The following is a 22726-nucleotide window of genomic DNA, read 5'->3' as shown; positions in this document are numbered from 1 at the left end:
TCTGCTGTCATCAGCTGCTGTTAAAACATTTGCGAGCCGTATGTGGGCATTTAGAGCCTTCCAGTTATGTGTAGAAAATACAATTGAACTCCATGCCAGTGCCATACCGAGATACATTTGAGTCATGTTAGCCGTCATGTACAGTGAAGTCCTAAATGTCCAACCAGTGTGTTTTGAAGTCCAGCAGCTTTGTACACCACCCACACCGTCATACCGTGACCATCCAGTCTCTGTCAGCGTCTTTATATCTGTGTTGTTCACGTCCTGTCCGGGGAAGACTGTCTCAACGTCCCGACACATGTGAGCACGTCGCCCGTTTGTTCTGTCTGCCGTCTCCGCCGTCAGTGTGGCTCATTGAAACTGCATTGTCTTTACAGGTGGCGAGCGTAACTGTGGAGTACATGAGCTGGTCTGCGTCAGAAAAGGTAGGGCAGAACAGAGCTCTGGGAGGTCGACCTTTGACGCCACACTCCCCCCCCTTCACTGTCGTGGGACTGTGCGTTTGTTTCAGCCTTGTGTTGTTGTGTGTGCTCACTGCTTGTGTCCATTGTTTTGTCAACTGAAAATGTTAAAAATGTTTGTCACATTTTCTCAAGGCGGACCAAGTAAAAAAAAAAAGAAATTCAAGGCATGAAAGATTGCTATTTAAATTTGACAGAAGTAAATTACATCATATGTAATCTTTTAATTACAGAGCATGTATTGAATAATTACAGGGCGCAGACAGAAGAATAACATGTGTTGCCTGTGTGGTCTTTAACAATAGCAGAGACATACTTCATGTGGCACTTTACCTAAAAACAAGAAAACAGAAAAGAAAGAAAGTGAGTTTTGTTGTGCACACACCAGAAAGCCAGAAGCAGTTTGGTCCGACTCAGTAGATCTTCAATCAGCTACATCACTGCTCCCCAGTGTTTTATAATCATTTTAAAAAACAACCACAGACTGTTTCAAAGCTACAACCTCACAGATGGAGCCGAATATCTTTTGCCCAGACAACAAATATTTACACTCTATTAATAATAAGTAAGATTTTAGCATACATTTTTTTAATGTCATAGTTAGTAACCTAACTCATTTTATTGCAGTGTCAGTTTGTTTGACCCATTTGTCCTGTCTTGTTGCCTAGTAACAATTACGGGGTACAGTAATTGTTCAGTAGGTACTTACACTTTAATTTATTATGAAGTGTCACCGTAACATTACTGTGGATTTATATTAATTAGCTAAAGAAGACCTAAATGGTGTTCATTCTAAACTTATAGTTTGCAACATTTACTTTGAGGGACATGTTGTGCTTCCTATGACACAAAAGTGTTTTTATGTAACCGGGAGCATTGAAGGTCACGATGGTGCGGCAGCTATAAAGTTCTGTAATAACAAGCAAATCAGGCTGATTAGAATAATCATATTCTTTCACGTTGAGTCAGAGCACTCAGTGCCTCGCTTTGCCACGGCAGTGTGTTCATATTCTGGGATGGAGATGACTCTCTTTTAAACCCAAAACACACACTGGGACGAGCACCCTCTGAAACAAGTACTTTCAGAGGGTGCTCGTCACAGTGTGTGGGGCCACCTGAATGGTCTGCCTGGTTGTGTGCACGTTGAATAATGTGGGTTATTCTATTGGTTTTGTTATTCTAGATGTGTGTGTGTGTGTGTGTGTGTGTGGGTGGGTGAGTGTGTGGACAGGTTTGTGGCTACACAGTAGGTGCTGTGCTTCGAGGCATTGTGTGTGGGAGTGTGCACGGGAGTGCTGGTGAGAGTGCTTATGGACCGACTGCCTGCAGAGTGTGTGGGTGTTTTTTGTGGTTTCGAGATGTTTTTTGATATTCAACATGGCAACTGTTTCCATGCGGACAGAACCCAACAAAGACAACAACGCGCCTCCCAGAACTTTTGACTGTTGCACATTTACGTTAGTTTTCTACTTATGTGCAGTTTATTTTGTTCTTCTCGCAAGTACAATACATTTGAGCAAATACGATCAAAAATCTCCGTACGCCCACAAACCGAAACGCTACTGACAATTTTAAGAACATGGCATCGTGAACCGGCCATCCTCCGTACCTGAGTCAGGTCGTTATGGAAACATGGTCAGTTGAGTAACCCAGATGTCCTTTTCCCCAGCAACGTCCTCTTGCTCCTCTCAGTGCTGCCGGGCATTGTGGGGAACGCAGTTCTTCCAGTGTGTCAGAAATCCCTGTGTCGAAGCTCGCCAGTTGAAAGGGACACCGGCTCTCATTCTTATTGTTGGTTGTCTTTGATTGTCCCTATTGTGATGATAGTATTATGAACAAACATGCTTTTTATTGACTCAAGATGTCCAGTATTTCTTGCGTCACAGGTTATCATGACATAGTATTCATATATTTAAAATGATATGAGGGAGCAATGTCAGACTTGATTTGTCACGCTGTATCAATGCATTTTTTATTCTTTATGCTCATGATTTTCATGTTTCTCATCTTCTCACCCTTGAATCCACTCCACACATTCGCGTTAAAGAATCTTCCAAAGGTGTTGGTGTTGTTTGTAACCACTACTTTCTTTGCTTTTCACACATTATTGATCCCTGAGCTGCTTGTGTAACAAAGTCAGTCCCCCACACGTTTTCTAAGGGTTATTCTCAGCGCTTTAATGGAATACAGTAGAATACATACAACACTAAACATATGTGTGTGTGGCTGCAGTAGTTGTGTCCTTAAAGTGATGCCTGATATTCTTTCTTCACAAATAAACTATTAATTTCTTTCTTAATCTTAGTTCATTTACCGTCTTACTTTGACTGATTTGTTTAATGTAGATCATGTTTGATAGGTCTTATTTTTTTGAGGTGAGAATCTAAACGCTCTGAAAACGACTCGTTGCATAGGAATTAAGCAGTGAGTTTCTGTTTTGTAACTAAAACGTTATGTCATTTTTATTGCCACCCGATATTGAATACGCACACAGTCAAACAAAACAAACAGCAATGTTGTCCTAAGTCAGGAAGCCCAAAGTAAAGAGAGAAACGGTCTGCAGAGCTCCGCGGTTACCCCGTTGGAGCCAGTTAGGGAGCTCTAGAGAGCAGGATCGTGCTCCATCTGTGCTGTGAATAATTCAGTCAACAGTGAGAAGCTGGTGCAGCGTGAGCAGACAGGCATTCCCGTAGGATCACGCCTCCTGTTCCCACCTCGCCATGTGACCAAGCGTGGGCTACCAACAATAATCAAGGAGCATTACAGCCCAGGCACATTTTACAGACAGTAACTGAATCGTTTTATGATTATGATTATTATGATTATGAATATGATTATGATTTATTATTATTGTGATTATTATTAATAATTTTAAAATTCAAAAACACAGCTGAAAAAGTCAAACAGGAGCTAGAAATGAGAGCACGACAGGTTACGTAGCCTTCTTTTCTAGTTCTGGATGTTCATATTTAATTGTGAGAGAACAGTTCGCAGCTCCCTTGTTTTCATAATGTAGACAATTAGAAAATAACTAATCACGTAAGTGTGTAAAATGATAATAACCAGCCTTCACTCCACTGCGGACCGAAACAAATGCAAAAGTGAAGGCGGGCAGGGAGGTTGATCTCAGTGGCGCTGTTGGCTGAGTCCAGCTCATTGTTGCAGGCATTGTGTGGGTATTACAATGAACAGAAAACATCATAACCATCATTGATCGGAAAATACAATGTCATAAGTACACTTTTCTTTCCAAATGAGCTCATTATCCTTCATCTGCACCAAGGCCGCTTGGTTTAATTGAACTTAATGGATACGGTGTTTTCGTGCTGCTGCGAAGAGCTTAATACATCATGTTGAATGAGCTCAGCAGTCATTTGAGGGGTGAACAATTTATTCTTTCTAATTGCACAAAAAACAACTTTTCTGCTTTGCTCTCTTTTATCGCCTCTCACTTCTTACTTATATGACCCTTCAGTAGTTTATTGTAAAGTGAGATGTTTGCGCTGCTGATTGTTGCTATTGTAGAGGATCTAGATAGAACTACATGTACACATTGTTTTTAATTTTTAATTTAATTTTAACACATGATTTCTGTATATGATTACCAGTTAGGGATTCAAACTATATCAGTCTTCCAGTGATGCTTTTGTTTAATCTTCATGAGGAGTGTTAAATCAGTCGTATTATTTCTTTTGTGGGGTTTTCTTTTGTGGGGTCGTATTATTTCTTTTGTGGGGTCGTATTATTTCTTTTGTGGGGTTTTCTCTCATATATAGTTCCTCTTCAAAGCAGTATTTATATACCTATTGTATACCAAAACAGTATTTGTACAAGGTGGAACTATATAACAAATCTTGACTTGGCCATTTTAAATCCTGCAGAGTTCAGCTTTGTTTGTTCATTTTCAACCGTTAATTGTAGGTTTTGTCACTTTTTCCACTGCCTTCCACAATCCAAATCCCCCTCATGCCCTCCTGCAGAGATCACGGAGCAGCGCATACGGTTGTTTGTTTTTTTGCTATCACAAACTTTGTGTGATAAAGTTTGTATGCAGTGTTCGAGAGTGCGCAGCGTTCACACGTCAAATCCTCAGCGCAGCCTGCGTGCTAGACTGTGTATACAAATCTCTGCAACGCTGAGAAACCAGACACAGTGTTACGCCGGTTTCATCCCATTATTCACACACACACACACACACACACACACACACACACACACACGATGTGGCAATTTTATTTTATTCTTGAATCATTTGCAAAGACAATCAATCCTGGATAAGTCGAGTCACAGTCAGCAGAAATGGCTGAAATAGGGGTGAGTTTACTGCCACTGCCCTGACTGGGTATGGCTCCATAGCCAGAAGGGGGGATGGAGAGGGATGCCCCACCCCATCTCCTAGAAGCAAAAAGAATACGTCAGTCTAGTCCGCCTGACTCATTGCTCCTTTATCTGTACGTGTTTGTGCCACGTGTCGATAAATCTGTGTCGCTCTCCGTGGTGCTGAAGCAGATAGATTTGTAATTACGACCGTTTTCTCAGTTTCCTCCTGGATCTCTGATATTCTCTACACAATATTCACAGCTTGGGGGCTTGAATATAGCTGTGAAAAATGATCTTTCATGTGCACCCCTACTTAAATAAACTCTGCTGACCGCGTACGACAAGAGCCAGATACACATCATTCTGCGGGGGAAGTAAAGTAGGACTTTGGCTCATAGGGATGTTTTAGTATTATGGAGCACTTAATGTCTGTTCATGTGTGACATACCTCTGTATGCCCCACATTACCGCAAATGATTTTGCCGGTGTAAAATGACAAATTAATATCCTGAGCTCCCCGCAGGAGGTGACAGTCAATCTCCGGCATTGAAGGGTTGACTGGCCCTGAATTTCTTTCCAGGTCCACAAATTGAAAAATGTTCCACTTAATTACATTGGCAGTACTTTATGTTTGAAAGGGTTACATTAAACTGTCGGCAGCGGTTGAGGGCGGAGACATTGAGCTAATTTGATTGCTAGGGGTTGATCTACTGTCAGAAAGACAAGCGACAGAAACATGTTTAGTTCTGATGGCTAAGACAGGAAGCCCGAGGACGCACCTCCATGAGGGTATTGGAAGGTCAAATATGAGGTGGAAGGTCATGTGTGGAAAGGACTCCCTCGGATTGTCTTCATCAACAGGGCTTCGTCCGGCTTTTCAATTTTTAAGAATCCCGTCTGCATCTCGGATCGTTTCCAAACTAAAATGTAGCTGCTGACGTGGGACGCTCAGTGTTGTGTTTAATGAGATCTGACTCGCCTGGGTGTCTGGAGTCTGGAGTTGCGCTGTAGCCTGAACCTGTTGCCATGGTAACACACCGGTTGTTTCCCTACAGACACACACAACCCCTCTCTCTCTCTTTCTCTCTCTCTTGCTCACCTCTACTTGTTTTCTGTCTCCTGGCTTCTTTCAATCTACCTGCCTCTGTTGCTCTCGTCTGTCTTGAGACGTCTATGGAAAGTGGGTTACATCCTTTTAATGTTTTAAGGTGCATTCGAGTGTTGCAGTAAACACATTCATTATACCGTATAAATGCATCATGAACCAACCACATTGATTATAATATTTAACATTACTTCACTTAACTAAGAAGACTGTGTTACGCTCTATGTATGTCCAGCCGTGTTTGCAGGAAATGTGATGGTTTATGGCTAAAATGAGTCTTGGTTACGTTATGTATGCATTTTCCAGCACCAGAATGTTAGCTTATTGAAAGAATAGTGCAACATTTTGGGGAAATACGTTAAGCCATGATCTAATTTGTTTACCAAAATGTATGTTTATGCTTTTTTGGGGCTATAGTGTGCTGATATTTAACAGAAGCAACTTCAGTTTGAAATTTTTCTGCGTCTCAGTCTCTCCAGAGGTGCTGGGGTTTCTGACGGCCATCGGACTCTTCATCATCCTCATGACCCTCCTGTTCTGGTACCTGAACAACAAGTTGGCTCTCGAGAACCCAGGGAGCCTTCAGTGCCTTGATGACTTAAGGAAAAAGAACGATCTGCAAGGTGAGCCCGCGGTTACATATCTGCGCTTTTGTGCACTCAAAGTACTCAAAGTCTCGAGGCACATTTGACACATATATTGCACATATTATTGCTCAAAGCAAATGGCATTTATATACTTTTATTTAAGTTTGGAATACTCCCAGGCCCAATTGTGATCTGAATGTCCATGTTAGTTTCCACTTGTGTTCACTTAGGCTCACTTTACACAGTTTTTGGTGACTCTAGGCCACTAGGGAAAAAAAAAAAGCCTGCCTTCTTGAAGCTGAAAAGGTTTGAGGTGTCTATTCAGATATGTTCCCCATTCATCTGACAGCTGAGGACAGCATTGATATCTTACTATGTCCACAACTAACCAAAAGTAGAGGCACTTACTGTACGTGCAACAAAAGTGTTATTTTGTGTATAAGTAGATTTAAACGAGACATGTATTAAGTATCTATTTTACACTTGCAGTTTAGGGCACAGATTCATAACGGTACCGTGGCTCTTCTTGAGAGTTTCCACGGGATTGATCAGATACCCAACCCTTGCCTCCTCCCATGCCCTAGATAACCTAGAGTCAAGTCATCAGTGTCCTCCAGCCACTCCATTATACGATGGACCCCCATACCACCACCTGTACCATGAGGCCTGACCTCTGGCAATGGCCTTTCTCAACCCAAGAAGGGATTACTGTTGCTGACAGATGTAGGGCCTGTTTACTTGTCATCCACCCACAGGGCTTCAGGAGTTTAAAAGGTTGGTGGCGCCCCAGGGAGCCCCGCTCAGGGAGTTGGCTCTCCCTCCCGGTAAACATTCAGTTAAAAACAAAGGGAGGCAGTGATGACGAGATGGTTCCTGGTGTCTTTTCCTGTTTGTCTTTTTGCGCAATGACCAAAGTATAACACAAACATGGGACAATTGCGTTCATTTTTCATTGATTGTGTTAAATCATAATGCAGTCGAGTGAACAAATATCTGCTGTTTTTGATAGACTCATAATCTTTTTTGTTGTTAATGCTCTTAAAATTAAATGCATTTTTGGAAATACAGTTAATTGTTCAGTCTGCGCCGACATGAAGTACCTTTGAAGCTGTGCTGCCCCTTGCTGGAACAAACGTGAAGCTACAACTGGCATTTGAATAGTTGGTGTATGGAAAAGACAGGATGTTGTAGTGAGGGTTTTATTGACACACTCGACTGTATGGATCGTTCATCCCCTGCTTTTTTAGATTTCTTCCGTTATCCTTTTTTTCTCTCTATTTTTTCATTTCTCCCTCGCGTGGGCCAAAGATTAAAACAACCTCAGCAGCAGTCCAAATTAATCCACCACGTTATGTCACAATAATGCAAATCTCCACAGACACACTGAATGTTTAGGTTTAACAGAGATATCCTTTGTCCAGTGGTTTACATTATCTAACAAACGTGCATTCCACAATTTAATAATAACATATTATTGTCTGAGTTATATTTCTATAAATATACTTCTGTTGCATAACAAGGCACGTTGTTGCATAATGTGCCATAAAACAGAATAAATCACAACACCAGGTCATTTTCTCACTGAGTTCAACATGTGTGAAACACTGGAAGGAACATTTACATAATTTGGGGGAGCAGAAACAACATAAAATCCAGAAAACGGCATCGCAAGGTGAGTGTGCAGATGTCACCGTAACAAAGCTGCGATGAATGATCCAATCAATGAAAGATCCAATCAATGAATGATCCAATCAGCAACAGCTGCCACAACCAAACACTACGGTGCAGTGATGGAGGAATGGATCTCAGACTTTTATACTGCAAAAGAAATAAGTAAATGTCTTCTTTTCCCCCAAATGTATACCGACCACAATAATTGTAATTAGTTTTGATATAATGTGATTAATAAAACATAATGTTTCATGTCTGGCACCTTGAACACACAGTGGCAATTTACATAAGACGAGTTGGTGAATCACGACATTTAACAACAACGAAATAAAAAATAAAAAATTGTAATAATAATAAGAAAAATAATAGTTCAGATATTGAACTCAAAAACTATTAAATCGAGTCTCATTCTTGTTCTTTTAAATCATTTGGCAACTGTCAAGTTTAGTTTTAGTGACACATTCATAGACGATAGTCTGGTGAAAAGATTTTCTGGAGAAATATTCTTTGTACTTTTTAATTTAGTTTTTGTTGCTTGTGTGCCCTTTATTAAGCAGTTCAGGAGACTTCCTGTAAAGTACAGGCTTGGGATCTTTTCCCAATGTCAGGCCCAATCCCAATGTCCCCCGTAAGGCCTCAAACCCTGAACCCTCATGGACTGATGTCACCTGTTAAATGTGAGAGAGACTGTAAGGGATATTTTATATTTACTCCCTGATTTGAACGTCTTCCAGGTTTGCCTCACGAGATGAGTTATTTGTCAAATTATCTTTGGACTCGTTTTTCTCAAAACAGCTTTAATAACAAAATGAAAATAAATGTTTGGTGAATAAACTGCGTAATATCATCATTTTTATGTGCCATCTTAAATCCTGAATGTTTCTGTGTAAATTAAAAATGCCAGGCACATGTGCCGTCCTCTTTGACGCCAAAAAAAAAGGTCTGCCGACGATTTGACAGGTGGACAGGTGGACAGCCCCTAAACCCTCACCAGTGTGGAGACTGGGGATGTGGGCCACAGTAACCAGGCGGTCTCTCTTTACCCCAAACAGACAAGGCCTACTCTGACGCCGACCTGCAGGGCTCGTCATCGGACAGCGAGGACGAGCTGATGGGTCAGTATCAGGAGGCGGTCAGCCGTTCCCAAGGCCTCCGGGGAGGAGCCAAGGCGCCCACTGCCACCAAACACGCAGGAGGTTTCAGCTGGGAGAGCCGGCAGAAGTACAGCCCTCTGACTGCTGATTACGACGGCTACAGCAGCGAAGCCTCGGCCGACGACGGTAGGCCTGAATTTATATGGGAATTAAAAAAAATAAGTCTTCCCTGCTAGTATTCAGATACAGAGACGGCGTAGCTCTAAGGTCTAAGGTGCTATTCAGAATCTCTTTGATTTGTTTTGGGGGTTTATTTCTCCAAAAACATCCACAAAGGAAACAATGGTAAATGGTGTTTATTTTGATTAACACAGAGATTCCCCCACTGCAGCAAGCTTGAGCCAAATGCACAGACTTCACCTCACTGCACCGCTCGCACGCACGCACGCACACACACACACACAGAACGTACACACTGGCTCACACTGTCAGTTAATCCTGAGAGGTGATCAAAGCGAAGCTCCCGTTCAGCACACTCTCCGTGGGAGGGTTGTGAAACAGTCAACTGTCTGCATAATCTACACAGCCGCAGCCTCCCACTTCTCTTCTTTTTTCTTTTTTGTCCTCCTTTTGATGCATCTCTGTTTCCCATCTGCCCGACTCACCATCACAAGGCGTTTACCGCGGCGGATGGAAGGCAGGTCTTTCTTTTATTTCAAAGTAGAGCGAGTCACAGGAGAACGCCGGCGCTGACCTATTTGGATCAGTCTTTTATTTGACACGCACACTTCGTTTGCGCGCTGAATGTGAATCAATCATTTAGCCCGTGTCACACACTTGATATCAAATGATATACTGCAGTCATTGTTATATTGGACTTATGTATTCAGGTGGAACAATTGCCACAATGAACGGGAGGAAAATAAAATCTGTGGTAAAGTATTTGAAAGAAAGGAAAGGAAATACCATTATTCACTTGATCGCTGAGTGTTGGATAAGACGGTCAATACCACTCTCACCTCGACAAACACGAAGCTGCAGCCGGTTAGCTTAGCATTCATAGCTTGTCAAGCTCTGTTTAAAGGGAACACATTCCATCTCTGAAGCCCACTGGTTAACATGTGTTTATCTTGTATAGTTTGTACAAAAAACAAAAGTCATAGTGAGCTTTAGAGGTACCGGTACCAGGCTAGCTGTTTCTACCCCTTTACAGTCTTTATGCTAAGCTAAGCTAACTGGCTGCTGTCTGGAAGTTTTATCTTTCCCATCCACCGTATTGTTTTTTCAATAGCATAAAAACATATGTGCCCAAATGTCAAACTATTTATTTAAAGGGATGAATAGAGCAAATGAAAAATTAATAGCATTTGATCCGAGCTAATTTTAGATGAGATCAGGGAAATGAATCAATAAAAACAGTGACAAGAACTGTAAATGTAAAGCTGGATGCAATGGACATAAACGGAGGCTGTGATAACTGTATTACGCTAACATTGTATTTTTGTTTGGACACAAAGATGCACATCTGACATGCTTGTGTGCAACACCCTCCGACAGTAATCAGCCGCGTCAATGTCTGCCGGTGTTTTTCAAAGACAAAAACAAAACATTGCCAGGGTCCTCCATCGGTGAATCATGACTGAACCAGCTCTGCGTTACATAAGACAGTGGGTGGAGTGTCTGGCACAATCTATTTAAGGCAATGTTTGAATGTGTAGCTGAGGGATAAGTAGCGCATGACATGCTTCTGTCTCCATTAGTAAAGAGGCAACGCACTGAACAAGGTTGTTGTTACGCAAGTGCTGCAAAAGCTGCACGTCTCCTCATCACCACTAGATGGTCCTTGTCTGAGCTCGGAGACGTGGAACCAGCTCAGTGGCATGACATGAATATATTTTATGGTCGTTTGTGTTGCACACATCATCTGAAGGCACAATGGCCTGATTTGATTTCTGTCTCGCCGCCACGTTAATTCTTCATTTTGAGACTTGGAGGACACGAGCTAATCAGTGATTCTTGTGTGTCTCCGATTGAGAACGCGTCGTCTCTAACAACATAACTGATGAGCTCACAATACAGAGCGCACTCAGAGCAAGATCATTCTTCAATGGCCTGCTAATGTTTCACAATATTCGGTTTCTAAATCTTAAAAAAAAAGTATTATAAATAAATCTAAATTAACTAACTTTGAACAGCAATGTAGTTAAAGGAGACCACGATGTAACATATTTATTTTTCATATTTTGGACCGCGTGAAACATGTTCAACTACAACTAATTGCCCAGTTAGTAGAGTCATTGTTTTGTCTATAAATGTCTCAATAGTGAAGATCTGCATGAGGACAAATGGAAATTGCTTTTTATAACAAAATATTCATCCTTACAGTTGAGAAGATGGTTTTAATTATTTTGATCAATTAATCAAGAAATAATTTCAACTCCACTCCCAACCGCATGTCTACCAGACACATTTGTTTCCTTCTTTTATTCAAATCAAAGTCCCAAAGAAGTGTAATTAAGAGGTAATTCACAAGAACAAAAGCAAAGACTAGAGGGAAGTCGAAAATATTAAGCGTATCGTCGCGTAAAAAACACAAACACGCTCTCTACTTCTGTTAATCATCTCGAGGCCCCTCGGATGTCCCATGCGGCATCATGCCGGGGTCCCGCTGGCTCAGAAGGTCGACCTCCTAAATGTCACAAATGTGTTGTGTGATCACGTTTGTGAGGACATTTGCTGTATTATTATAGTCGAAGGGCACCGGGACTTTTGAGAACATATGTGGAGATATGACTAGACAGCAATACTGTAAACTTTAATTTAATATATTTCAAAGAAGCAATTCACACTGAATTCAGGACTTTTTTCTTATTATAATTTTTTGGGGTGAAAGTCATCCCTGACTAGAGAGAGAGAGGCAGGGTTTTGAGTCATGTGTGCCCGACAGCAATCATTTGAAATGTACTTGGTTTATTTATATACCAACATTTTAGCCTTGAAATGTCTTGTGTTTGTTTTTGTGTGAGTCAAATGGCCTTCAAGGTTTGTAGGATTATATAGAATATGCAGCATTTGACAGCAGATTATTACTAAGAGAAACGTATCCATGGAGGGGAAAGAAAAAACATATACGTTTGCAGTTCCTCTGAACTTGTTTGGATCATCAGATTATTGTAATAACTTTACTTGTAATAAGCAGTAATCTGATCTGCAGTCCGGAGAGGAAGTGGAGCGAGAGCTCCGTTTCATCCATGACTGCACTGTGCTTGAAAGTATTAGAGGTTCGTTATTTTCCTCCCCGAGGTAAGGCTTTGATGGCTGCGCTTTTCTCTCCCACTAACCCATCACGGATCAAAGCAGTGACCTCACACCAGTCCTCACATCAGGTCACTCTTTCCCTCCAAATCAACGAAACAGAAACAAATATTATCAGAAATGTATACATAGGTGGCTGCCGTGACGTGGACGACAGAGTGTACTCCAGACCTGTCGTAACAGTCTAATGGGGTCTGTGTTATTTTCTCTCGACTTCCCACTGCTGCGTGTTTGTCTGCGAATATGAAGAGCTCTATCCTCGGGACATATGTATTATACATGAGGACGATTGTGCAGAGGCTGCAGTATCAGGCAGGGCGGGTGCTCCGGTGGCACCGCGCAGCCTCCCAAAATAAGAAGTGAGCAGCAAGACAGAAATAATCGGGAGGTTTTGTCCGTGCCGTCACGATGAGGACATTGTGTTGCGTGGCAACGCGTCACTGTGTATTTGTTCATGAATTATTTCAGCGTCAGTGAAGTAATTCAGTCAAAATTGTTCATAGAAAGTAAATGCTCTGCTTTAATCAGTGGTTTTGGTAGGGCCATCCAATCAATTTCAGCAAACAACCCAGAAGGATTCAGTGCAAAAAAAATTCTACTTTATAGTTAAATATTTAACATTTATTCCAACACTGACATAATAAGGAAATCTTATTCATACAATTCAGTATATTAATATATACCATATCATAATATTCAGTATAATCCATCCATCCATCCATCCATTTTCAATACCGCTTATCCTCATTAAGGGTTGCGGGGGCGCTGGAGCCTATCCCAGCTGACATAGGGCGAAGGCAGGGGACACCCTGGACAGGCCGCCAGTCCATCGAGGGCACATGTAGGGACATACAACCATTCACTCTCACATTCACACCTATGGGCAATTTAGAGATCAATTAACCTGCAGCATGTCTTTGGACTGTGGGAGGAAGCCGGAGAGCCCGGAGAGAACCCACGCTGCCACGGGGAGAAGATGCAAACTCCACACAGAAGGACCGCTCCGACCGGGAATTGAACCCGCGGCCCTCTTGCTGTGAGGCGACAGTGCTAGCCACTACACCACCGTGCAGCCCATATTCAGTATACTATGATATATAAATACCATCTAATGTAAATGTACAATATACATATCATAAATATATTATAATACCATATAAATATCGTATGATATAAATCACATATATACAGTATATATATAAAATCTAATAGAACATCTTTATATATTAAGATGCCCCTATGAACCTTGTTAGGGTTAAAGTGAGCCTGTTTTTCTCCTCATTGTGTTTCTTCTCCTCAATCCTGCCCGTCGTCCAGCTGGTAGCGACGTTCACTTTGCCCAATATGGCTGCTTGAGGAGTTATCCATGTGTGTCCTGGTGTTCTCATGTTTTCTTAATTCTTTCAACAAGTGCTTCATGACCCTTACTCCCGTAACTGTCCATGCTGGATGTGTCTCCGTTGATTTTACCGGGTCGGATCTTCTTGGAAGTGCTCGCGCTGGTCGTCACGTCGTTAAAAAGAAATGAGAAAAAAAAGGCGCCTGACGAGAACGCACGCAGCCTTTGGGCCAGATCACTTTGGCCCAAAGCTGAATGTATTTTAGGACGCGGATTGGCCAAATTGTGTATTAAAAAAAGTGCTGCATGAACATGGACAAAGGAATGGATACAACAAGTTAATTTAGTCATTGTGTAACTGCTCAACCTGCATCACTGAAAGGTTTCTTTTTTCTTTCTTTGACTGAGATTCTCTAAAGCAAAATCCACAGGCTTTACAGACTAAAAAGTACCCTGCACAGTAAATTCCAGCTGTGTACTTTCTTTTGTGCTAGACCACTTAACGTCACTCTAACAGGGACCATAACTACTGAACAGAGACTGTGATGCTGTTCTCTGGTACCTGTTCTGAAGAAAAAAGAACACTGATTTATATTCTGTATGTTAACTTGCTGTTGCTCCGAGAGTGCTTGTTATATTGTTCTGATAACATTACTTTAAAATAAAAGTGTGTAATACACTAGTTGTTAATTCATTATTGAATTTTGCGCATAATGCGATTAATCGCTGTTAATCACAGAACAATGTGTTCATCTTTGCTTCTTACTGATAGCTACAGATGATGTTTTGGGTGAGGGCCACTCAAGGAGGGGGTGCTGCTCTGCCCCCCCCCCCCCCCCCCCCCCCCCCCCCCCCCCCCCGAGTTTCCCAGTCAAGGTTCACAGAAGCACACAAACTGTTTCCCCACGTACGGAGGAGGTACAAGGCGGCAAAACAAGGCGACACAGCGGCAATACAGAGGGGATGAAACTCTGTGAAGGAAGGGTGGGTTAGACGAGAGGAGGAATGGTAACCATCCCAATTAGCGGGCTGGAGAAAAGAGCAGTGCTTTTACACTGCAGCTTCCATCAAATCAACCGCCCCCGGCTCAGCAGGGAGAGAGAGAGGGAAAAAAAGCTGCTCAAAATGGATTTGCTCCTTTTATCAAGCCCTCCATGACACTTAGTTAAGACTCCTTTGCCTCCGCCCTGCCACTGTTATGTGCTACTTTGAGGTGGTGTCTCACACTGACATTATTAAGAGTGAAAGTTTCAACAACTTGGGAGAAAGCTAGAACAATGAGTTGGAGAAGATTACGTCACATCACAGTGTTGGCTTTTTCCAAAAGTTATGGAGACAGAAAAAGAAAAAAGAAAAGCCCCCCCACACAGTTATTTTCTTTCTTTCTTTTTTTGTTTTTGTTTTGTTTTGCAAGAGACCGGGGTTTAAGGAACTCTTCACCAGTGTCCCTATGGGAGTATTAGCATTGGCTGCTACATTTGTGTGAATCCAAATTGGACAAGGGAGGCAGATTTGAGAATGCAGCTGACAACACTATTCAGGGTTCTGTGGCACAGACGCTCTCAGTGTAGCCTTGTTCTCTGCCTTCCAGGCTGAATCATTTAGAAAGGTGAGAGGCGTGAAGTCTGTGGCAGATTAAGAAGTATTCCGTTTGGTCCTTTAATGGTGCATATCTGATGTTTTATTTAGGTTGTGCATTCAAAAGATTCCTCTCAGAGAGCACATTATGCTCACAAGGACGGGCAGACTGAGCGCCACTCCACAGAGTGGAAATGAAATGTAGGATAAATTGCACACTGAACAGTGTGTGACTCAACGCTGAAGAATTACATGAACGATAAACTAAATTGTAAGAACATTATATATAAAGGAGAACATGAATTATACCGAGGCACTGAGGTGCGGCTACAGATTATACTTTAATGTATATAACATAAAACGTCATGGCGGTGCAGGAGTACTTATGCATTAATTCCTGTGTAAAGCCTGAGTAATGAGAGCGTCACTGTCAGCCGATCCGGTCTGTGTTGTAGTCGAGAAATACTTCTTTCAACTCGTAGATTAGTAGTAGGGATGACATGTTTTTGGAGGCCAAACAGGAAGTCAGCACCACACTGGTTCCCTCAACACAAAAAGTCAATGGGATTAATTTTCCATTGTATTTTTGCACAGAAATACGCTCTGTGGAAAACACAAGTTTATGACACTTACGCAATTTGTTCAGCGAGATAATCGTCACAAACAAGCCCCACTTTTATGATTTTGCAAGCGTGAATGCAATTTTCAGAAGTAAAAAGCAAACGTTAGGCTATAAACAAACTACACCACGGTCCGTATTCACAAGAGGGTTGTCTACTGACGAAGTTATATCTTAGAACAAAGCGGTACAATCTCTCGAGCTTGCGTTAACCACTTATTCCAGGCATCGAACAAAACACTCATTCAAAACGCCGATGCCTCCGAGGCAACTCTCAAATTGAGTGTCGTGGTCACGCACATCCAAAACTGTTGAAGGCAGGCGCTGGACTATGAACTAACTAACACTGGAGCTCACTTAAGTGCAATTTATTAGCACAACCACAAGGGACCTTCTCTCCTGCTATCTTCATTGTTGTTAAAAGTGGATGAAGATACTTCAGAGATGTCTCTGTCTCGTTCTAAGTATAAATATAAATAATACTTATCGGCATGTTGGTAAGTAGTGCTCCTCCCTACATTCCCACTCCAAAGATGGGGAGGCTGCTGTTAGCTGCACTTGCTTCAACATGTCTCACCTTTCAATCAAAGCTAAAATATCTGTTTGCCATTGGGTTTACTTTCAATATCCGGACATTTTATTTTGTCTCTGTTTTGTTGTTGTTATTGGTTTTTCAAATCATATCATTGTTTGTTTGGAGCACTTTGAATTACCCCGTGTATAAACTATGCCAAACAAATACAATCGCATTGCCTTGCTTAAAGTGATGGCAGTCAACAGAAGTCTACAGTCGTGCCTGTGTCTCTGCGAGGCTGTGCTTAGGCAACGAAATGGCAATGCCAGCATGACATACCATTGCTAAAAGAGAATGGGGAAAGTTGCACTCTCCGACGTATTGTTTTGATGAATTAAAATGATCCGAGGAAAGGCAGCTTGCTGAAATGATGGCGGTGGCTGTAGATGAAAAGTCAAGAGATTCCAATAGGTGCTAAAATTGATATTCAGAGCAAAGAACTACTAATATGTGTAAGATGTGGTGGAGTAATGTCTCTACTCTTTGCCGTGTGTGCTTTTAGTGCATGTTAGTGCACTGTGTTTACTGCTTGCAAGAACCACAGTAGACTTTCTCCCCGTCGTTCAAACACAAAATCACATATCATGCGATACCTGACAACAAGAGTGCATCGTCGTGACCCTTGATCTCTCCGCTGTCCCTCCAACCAGCCAACTGCATCCAGAGGATGAGACGAACGCCGCCGCTGGACGAGCTTCAGCCCCCTCCTTACCAGGATGAGAACGGCTCTCCAAGGATGTCCTGTACGATGTCCGACCTGGGGGACGCCAAGTGTGATCTGTCCTACACCAGCGGCAGTCCCCGCCTGTCATTCGGCAAATGCCCCAGTGAGTGCAGCGACGGCCACGAGACTGAGAGTTACCTGAACAAGGGCTACGAGGAGGATGTACCCAGTGACAGTACAGCCGTCCTCAGCCCGGAGGTAAATACCGCTGATTCAAGATATGACTACACATGTATACATTGAGTTTTATATTGCACATTGAGCATTTCATTGGTTTCTTTAGGACATGTCAGCCCGTGGATCAGCAGCTCGGCTCCCTAAAGGTTATGATCCAGATCCACTTGCAAAATATGGCACTCTGGACGTGGTGTTCGACTACGACTTGGAGGACCGGCAGCTGGCGGTCACCATCATGGCAGTATCGGACCTTCCCGCCCTGAAACGCACGGGCAACATCTCCTGGCAGGTCCACCTGGTGCTGCTGCCCACCAAGAAGCAGAGAGCCAAGACGGGTATCGCCAGAGGTCCGTGCCCGATCTTCACCGAGACCTTCCGCTTCAGCCACGTCGAGTCGGAGATGATCAGCAACTACGCCATGCGATTCCGCCTTTACAGTGTGCGGCGGATGAAGAAGGAGAAGGCGCTCGGGGAGAAGGTGTTTTACCTCACCAAGCTCAACCTTCAGGGCAAAGTGTCTGTGCCGGTCATATTAGACCCCTGCTGTGCTCTCCCGGTAAGTAGGATCAAAGCAGGTGTTGGCTTTCGAGCGCTCTCTCAACACCTTGCTAATTGCGCCTCGACATTTATCGATCTTTCATGTGGTCGGATAGCATTTTCAGAACGAGGTTAGAATTTCCAGCGTGAGGGAACGAAAAGATTGAACCAGCTTCCTTTGTTCGAATTGTCGGTTTAATGTGTCTGAGGGATGGATGGCCCCGCCTCTTTCTGCACATCAGGGAGTAATACAATCAATTTAGTTGCGGTGGTTTGTTTTCCTTTTCCTAGAATTGAAAATGTTACATCAATTTAAATGTATTTAGATTACAAAGAGGAAAAGCAGCATATGCATCTCTCAAACCCCAAGGGACCATTAACTTATTCAACAAGGAATCCTGTCCTATATTAGTTTACTGGCCTTGTATTGTTTCTCACAGCACAGTTGTTTTTTACTTTGGCATCTAGTGAGAAATATAGTGAGAAATACATAAGCAAGTCACATTAGTCTTGAAAGTCAATTGTCAGACGTGTATATAAGAAGCGTCATCAGAATGATTGTACACTGGGCTTTGCAAATGCTGTTAGTCGTGTCTGGAACTGTGATTTCTTTATGTACGCACCAGTGAGTGAATCATTTTCCGAATGTCTGCAAAACGTTTTCAGGGTGGTGAATCCCAGGTCAGCCTCTCCGACATGACATGCAGTGAAAGCGCCTCATCATTCCAGTCAGTCAGTCAGACTTCCACGCCAGAGATCCTCGTGGGCCTGGTGTACAACGCCACAACAGGTCGCCTCTCTGTGGAGATCATCAAAGGCATCCACTTTAAGAACCTGGCTGCCAACAAGCCACCCAGTAAGTACTCTAAAACGTTTTGTTTGAGTTGTTGCCCGAAGAGTAGTGAAGAGTGTGAACCATTTTTTTCAACCTATTTCAGATGTGGTGGGGGGGGGGGGGACAAGTTGAGCCTGTGCATAGGGATGTATGTTTATGCAGACTATATGCATCGTGTGATAACGCCACTCTAATCGGCCTCTAAAGCAGATGTCACATCCAAACTCCAATGTTTTGTTTTTACAGATTTAGATTTACATTTACTATATTTTCAGTCCACAACTGCCCTTTAATTAATGCAATTTGTAAATGGTATTTGCACACCTATATAATACGAAAAGCGCAAAGATTTCTTGGGGAAATATCGTTAAAACTGACAATTTTGCTAAATGTACATGAAATGCTATTTGCTTCAATTTTTTCCCCGACGAAGACTAAGCCAGAGGGAAACTATGCACAGCTTGTAACTTCTCCAACTGAGAGATAGTCCGCTCTATCTCAGCTGCACTACCTGCTTTTCAGTTTCCCTCCAGTTTGATCCCTGGTTCCCCTCATTTACTGGTCAGTCTCCGGGGCTCCGAGCAGCAAGTTCGAACAAAAGCCGCCTGTTGTTGAACTTTGTGCAATCTTGTTGGCCTTCTGACCCCTGTTTTCTCTTTCCTCGCATCTTCTGTTATGTCTGCACCTGAAACATGTTTCTCACCCTACTACCTTTTTGACATCTCGGTCCGTTGTTTTTTCTTACTGCTGTCCAACCCTTGTTGTCAGATGGGCTGTTCTGTTGTCTAAAACACTTGATAGGTGGACAGGTTTATATTATCCGAGGTGAGTCTCTGTCCTGCCGCAAAAGTGACGCGCGGTCGCCGAGGAATGCTGAAGCCATCTTCATGGATGACGTCGATCAAACACAAAGCGTTTTACATTTACTTTGACTCTTTTCATATTAAGGAGACAGACACGAGAGTGCTGTCAATCCTCTCATTCATCTCTTTTCCAAAATTAAAAGATGGTGCAAGATCAACATCACTCACTAAAAAGCAGCATGATGAACTACAGCAGTGACTCCTCCACACACACTTTGAAACCGAAACACTTATCCATGAAGATGGCTGCTCGCCGTAAACCCTGTTCCCCTTCCTTATTTGAATGTGTGTGTGTGTGCGTGTGTGTGTGTGTGTGTGTGTGTCGTGCATCCAGCCCCGCAACCGCTCTCGCTACCTGTGTCAAATCGCTCTCCTGTGTTTGTGCCAGTTGATGCCTGCAGGTCTTTCATGTCTGAAGTAACACTTCTTCATGCTTACTCAATCCGGTTTTGCTTGGTGGCCGGTGGCCCGCTAGAAGGAAGGGCTGTGCGTCATCAACTGCTGGCTTGATTCAAACAGTACACTCCGGCATGCTTTTGGGTGTCGCCTTACATTTTTCCGCTCTGCTTCACAGCATATGAAACAGCAACGGGACGCGTGTGAGTCGAGCAGAAGTGTTCCATCTGAAAGACTCGCCGCACTGTCCTCCCGTTAATTGCCACGTTCCTTGTATTCATAAATGTCTACTTGACTAGCTGCCAGATTTTGATATTGTCTGTGCTCTCCTAAATAGCATATCCACATACTGCATACAAATTGCATTTAGAAAAATAGTCACATCTGGTAACACTGGGGGAAAAAGAAAAAAATAACACACATACGCACGCAGAAAAAAACGTGCTTTTTTCTGTGCAAAATCCTTACGAAGGCCTTGATTGACTTTGTGCGTCTCACAAAGTAGAGAGAGCGCACTGAATGATGCAGAGCAATTTCACAGCTCTTTTTCTACAATTTCAAAACAGTACCGAGCCGACAAGTCAAGTTAATCATCAGTCGCAGCCCCTCTCATTCAGCAACAATACCAAAGAGCCGTGCATCACCGCTACTGACCACTTAAGACATCCACAGCTCCACAGAGCCCATTCAGCAGCAGTCGGAAAAGAAATCAAGGCTATTTTTTCACAGTGCTTTTATGTCAAAGGGAGCAACTGAATGTGTGATTCAAGGCGGCGAGCGAGGCGTTGGAAGGCAGCTGGCACTCGACGGCATGAAAGCCCCGGCAATTCATTCCTTATACTCCCCCTCAGACAGGAACATAATGCACACCATTATTATGGAGTATGGTTGTAAACGAGGGGCGAAACACTCTCAAAGACCCATTGTGATTGCCAGTCTTGCCTCGTTTACTTTCCGCTGGATTTGTGGCTTCAGTTGAACACGTGATTCCTGCATGGAAACGGGGGAGCGAAAGAGGAAACCGTGAATGCTGAATCACTTGATAATGCCAGAGTTTTTTTTTTTTTTCCCCCCTTCTGATTTTCTACTCTTTAAATGAATGAGATTCATTTAGAAATTATTATTTGGAATGTGCACCCATTTACAAAGAAATAGAAGGCCGGGGGGGGGGTCACAAGATTATGAGGAACGTAACTGCTAATGTGAAACATGTCCAACGATTAGGTTTTCTGTTCGATTCTAAATATCTTGAGCAATTATCTTTTCTTCATTTAAAAGAAAACCACTAATGTGAATACCGTTGTCACGATGCATTAGAATTACGCACCAGTCTCTTAAACAATCTAATTTGTTTGCAGCAGGCGATGCGTCACATTTTGGACGAAGCCCGTTTTGGGACACGCGGCCCTGGGCTCTAAAAGTCTGTGCACATGTTATGTCGTGACATCACGTCAAAGTCGGAGACAATAACAGTTGCCCCTGGAGGGCTGTCCTGATGAGGAGCATTAATTTGAAGAAGAAGCTCCACACCTCTAAGCACGGGCAGACGTATTGCTAACTTTTTTTCTAGTCCATCTTTCATCCTCAACACTATCCCCGACATCAGGTTACATGTACAGTAGTTGCATAGCAACAAGACAGAAGTAACGTTTCTTGCACCCTTTGAGTTCTCGCTCTCACAGCTGCGTTGTGTGTTTGATCAGGAGAAGAAGAAGAAGAAGAAGAAGAAGAAGAAGAAGGAAAAAAAACATGCATCGTACGTCGGCATGATCTTATACATCAACCGCTGCAGTGGCATTATTACGAGAAAAAAAAACATTTGTGGGGGGAAAATGGGTCATATTCTGCAGCAGAGAAAACACAGCTGCAGCAGGTAGACGTGCTTTAATTCAAAGAGTACCACCGGAGAAACATAAGGATTTTGCACGAATAATCTAGCACTCAAGTCAGGTGCCAAACATAAAAAAATAAATATATATATATATATATATCTATATATATTTCTGAAGGTTTACATCATTTCCTCTTTAATTGTTTACTCCACCTGTTTCCCGCTTCAGATACATATGTAAAGCTGACCTTACTGAACTCCATGGGCCACGAGATGTCCAAGTGTAAGACATCCATCTGCCGAGGGCAGCCCAACCCAACCTACAAAGAGACGTTTGTCTTCCAGGTCGCTCTTTTCCAGCTGTCGGACGTCACGCTCATCCTCTCCGTCTACAATAAGCGCAGCATGAAGCGCAAGGAGATGATTGGCTGGATTTCGCTAGGCCTCAACAGCTCTGGGGAGGAGGAGCTCACCCACTGGACTCAGATGAAGGAGTCTAAGGGACAACAGGTCTGCCACTGGCACAGTTTGTTGGAGTCCTAGCGGCCGGAGATCAGCGAGGGTAACTGCGCGGAGCAGTCGCCGCCCCCAGAGGGACGTCCGGGGGGGAACCAGGGTCAGTGGAGATGACCCTGGTTCCCCACATACATTTTTCAATTTATGTGGTGTTCAACTTGGCAAATACTACTTGTAAAATCAC

At 42.9% G+C, this 22726-nt stretch overlaps 1 protein-coding gene across 1 annotated transcript; it reads left to right on the top strand.

Moving 5' to 3' along the window:
- Positions 1-370: 370 nt before the first annotated feature.
- syt14a (synaptotagmin XIVa) lies at positions 371-22569 on the top strand (the record flags this gene model as incomplete). The annotated part of the gene is made up of 8 exons (XM_034525225.1): positions 371-425; positions 6357-6509; positions 9197-9424; positions 17314-17585; positions 17671-18120; positions 18768-18957; positions 19705-19761; positions 22256-22569. Coding segments are annotated over 8 exons (1719 nt in total), but the record flags the coding sequence as incomplete, so codon positions are not given.
- Positions 22570-22726: the final 157 nt, after the last annotated feature.

This window comes from Cyclopterus lumpus, chromosome 22, assembly GCF_009769545.1.
Source record: "Cyclopterus lumpus isolate fCycLum1 chromosome 22, fCycLum1.pri, whole genome shotgun sequence".
Classification (NCBI taxonomy): domain Eukaryota; kingdom Metazoa; phylum Chordata; class Actinopteri; order Perciformes; family Cyclopteridae; genus Cyclopterus; species Cyclopterus lumpus.
Note: the sequence above shows the minus strand (reverse complement) of the source record. Positions and strands in the feature narration are given on the sequence as shown.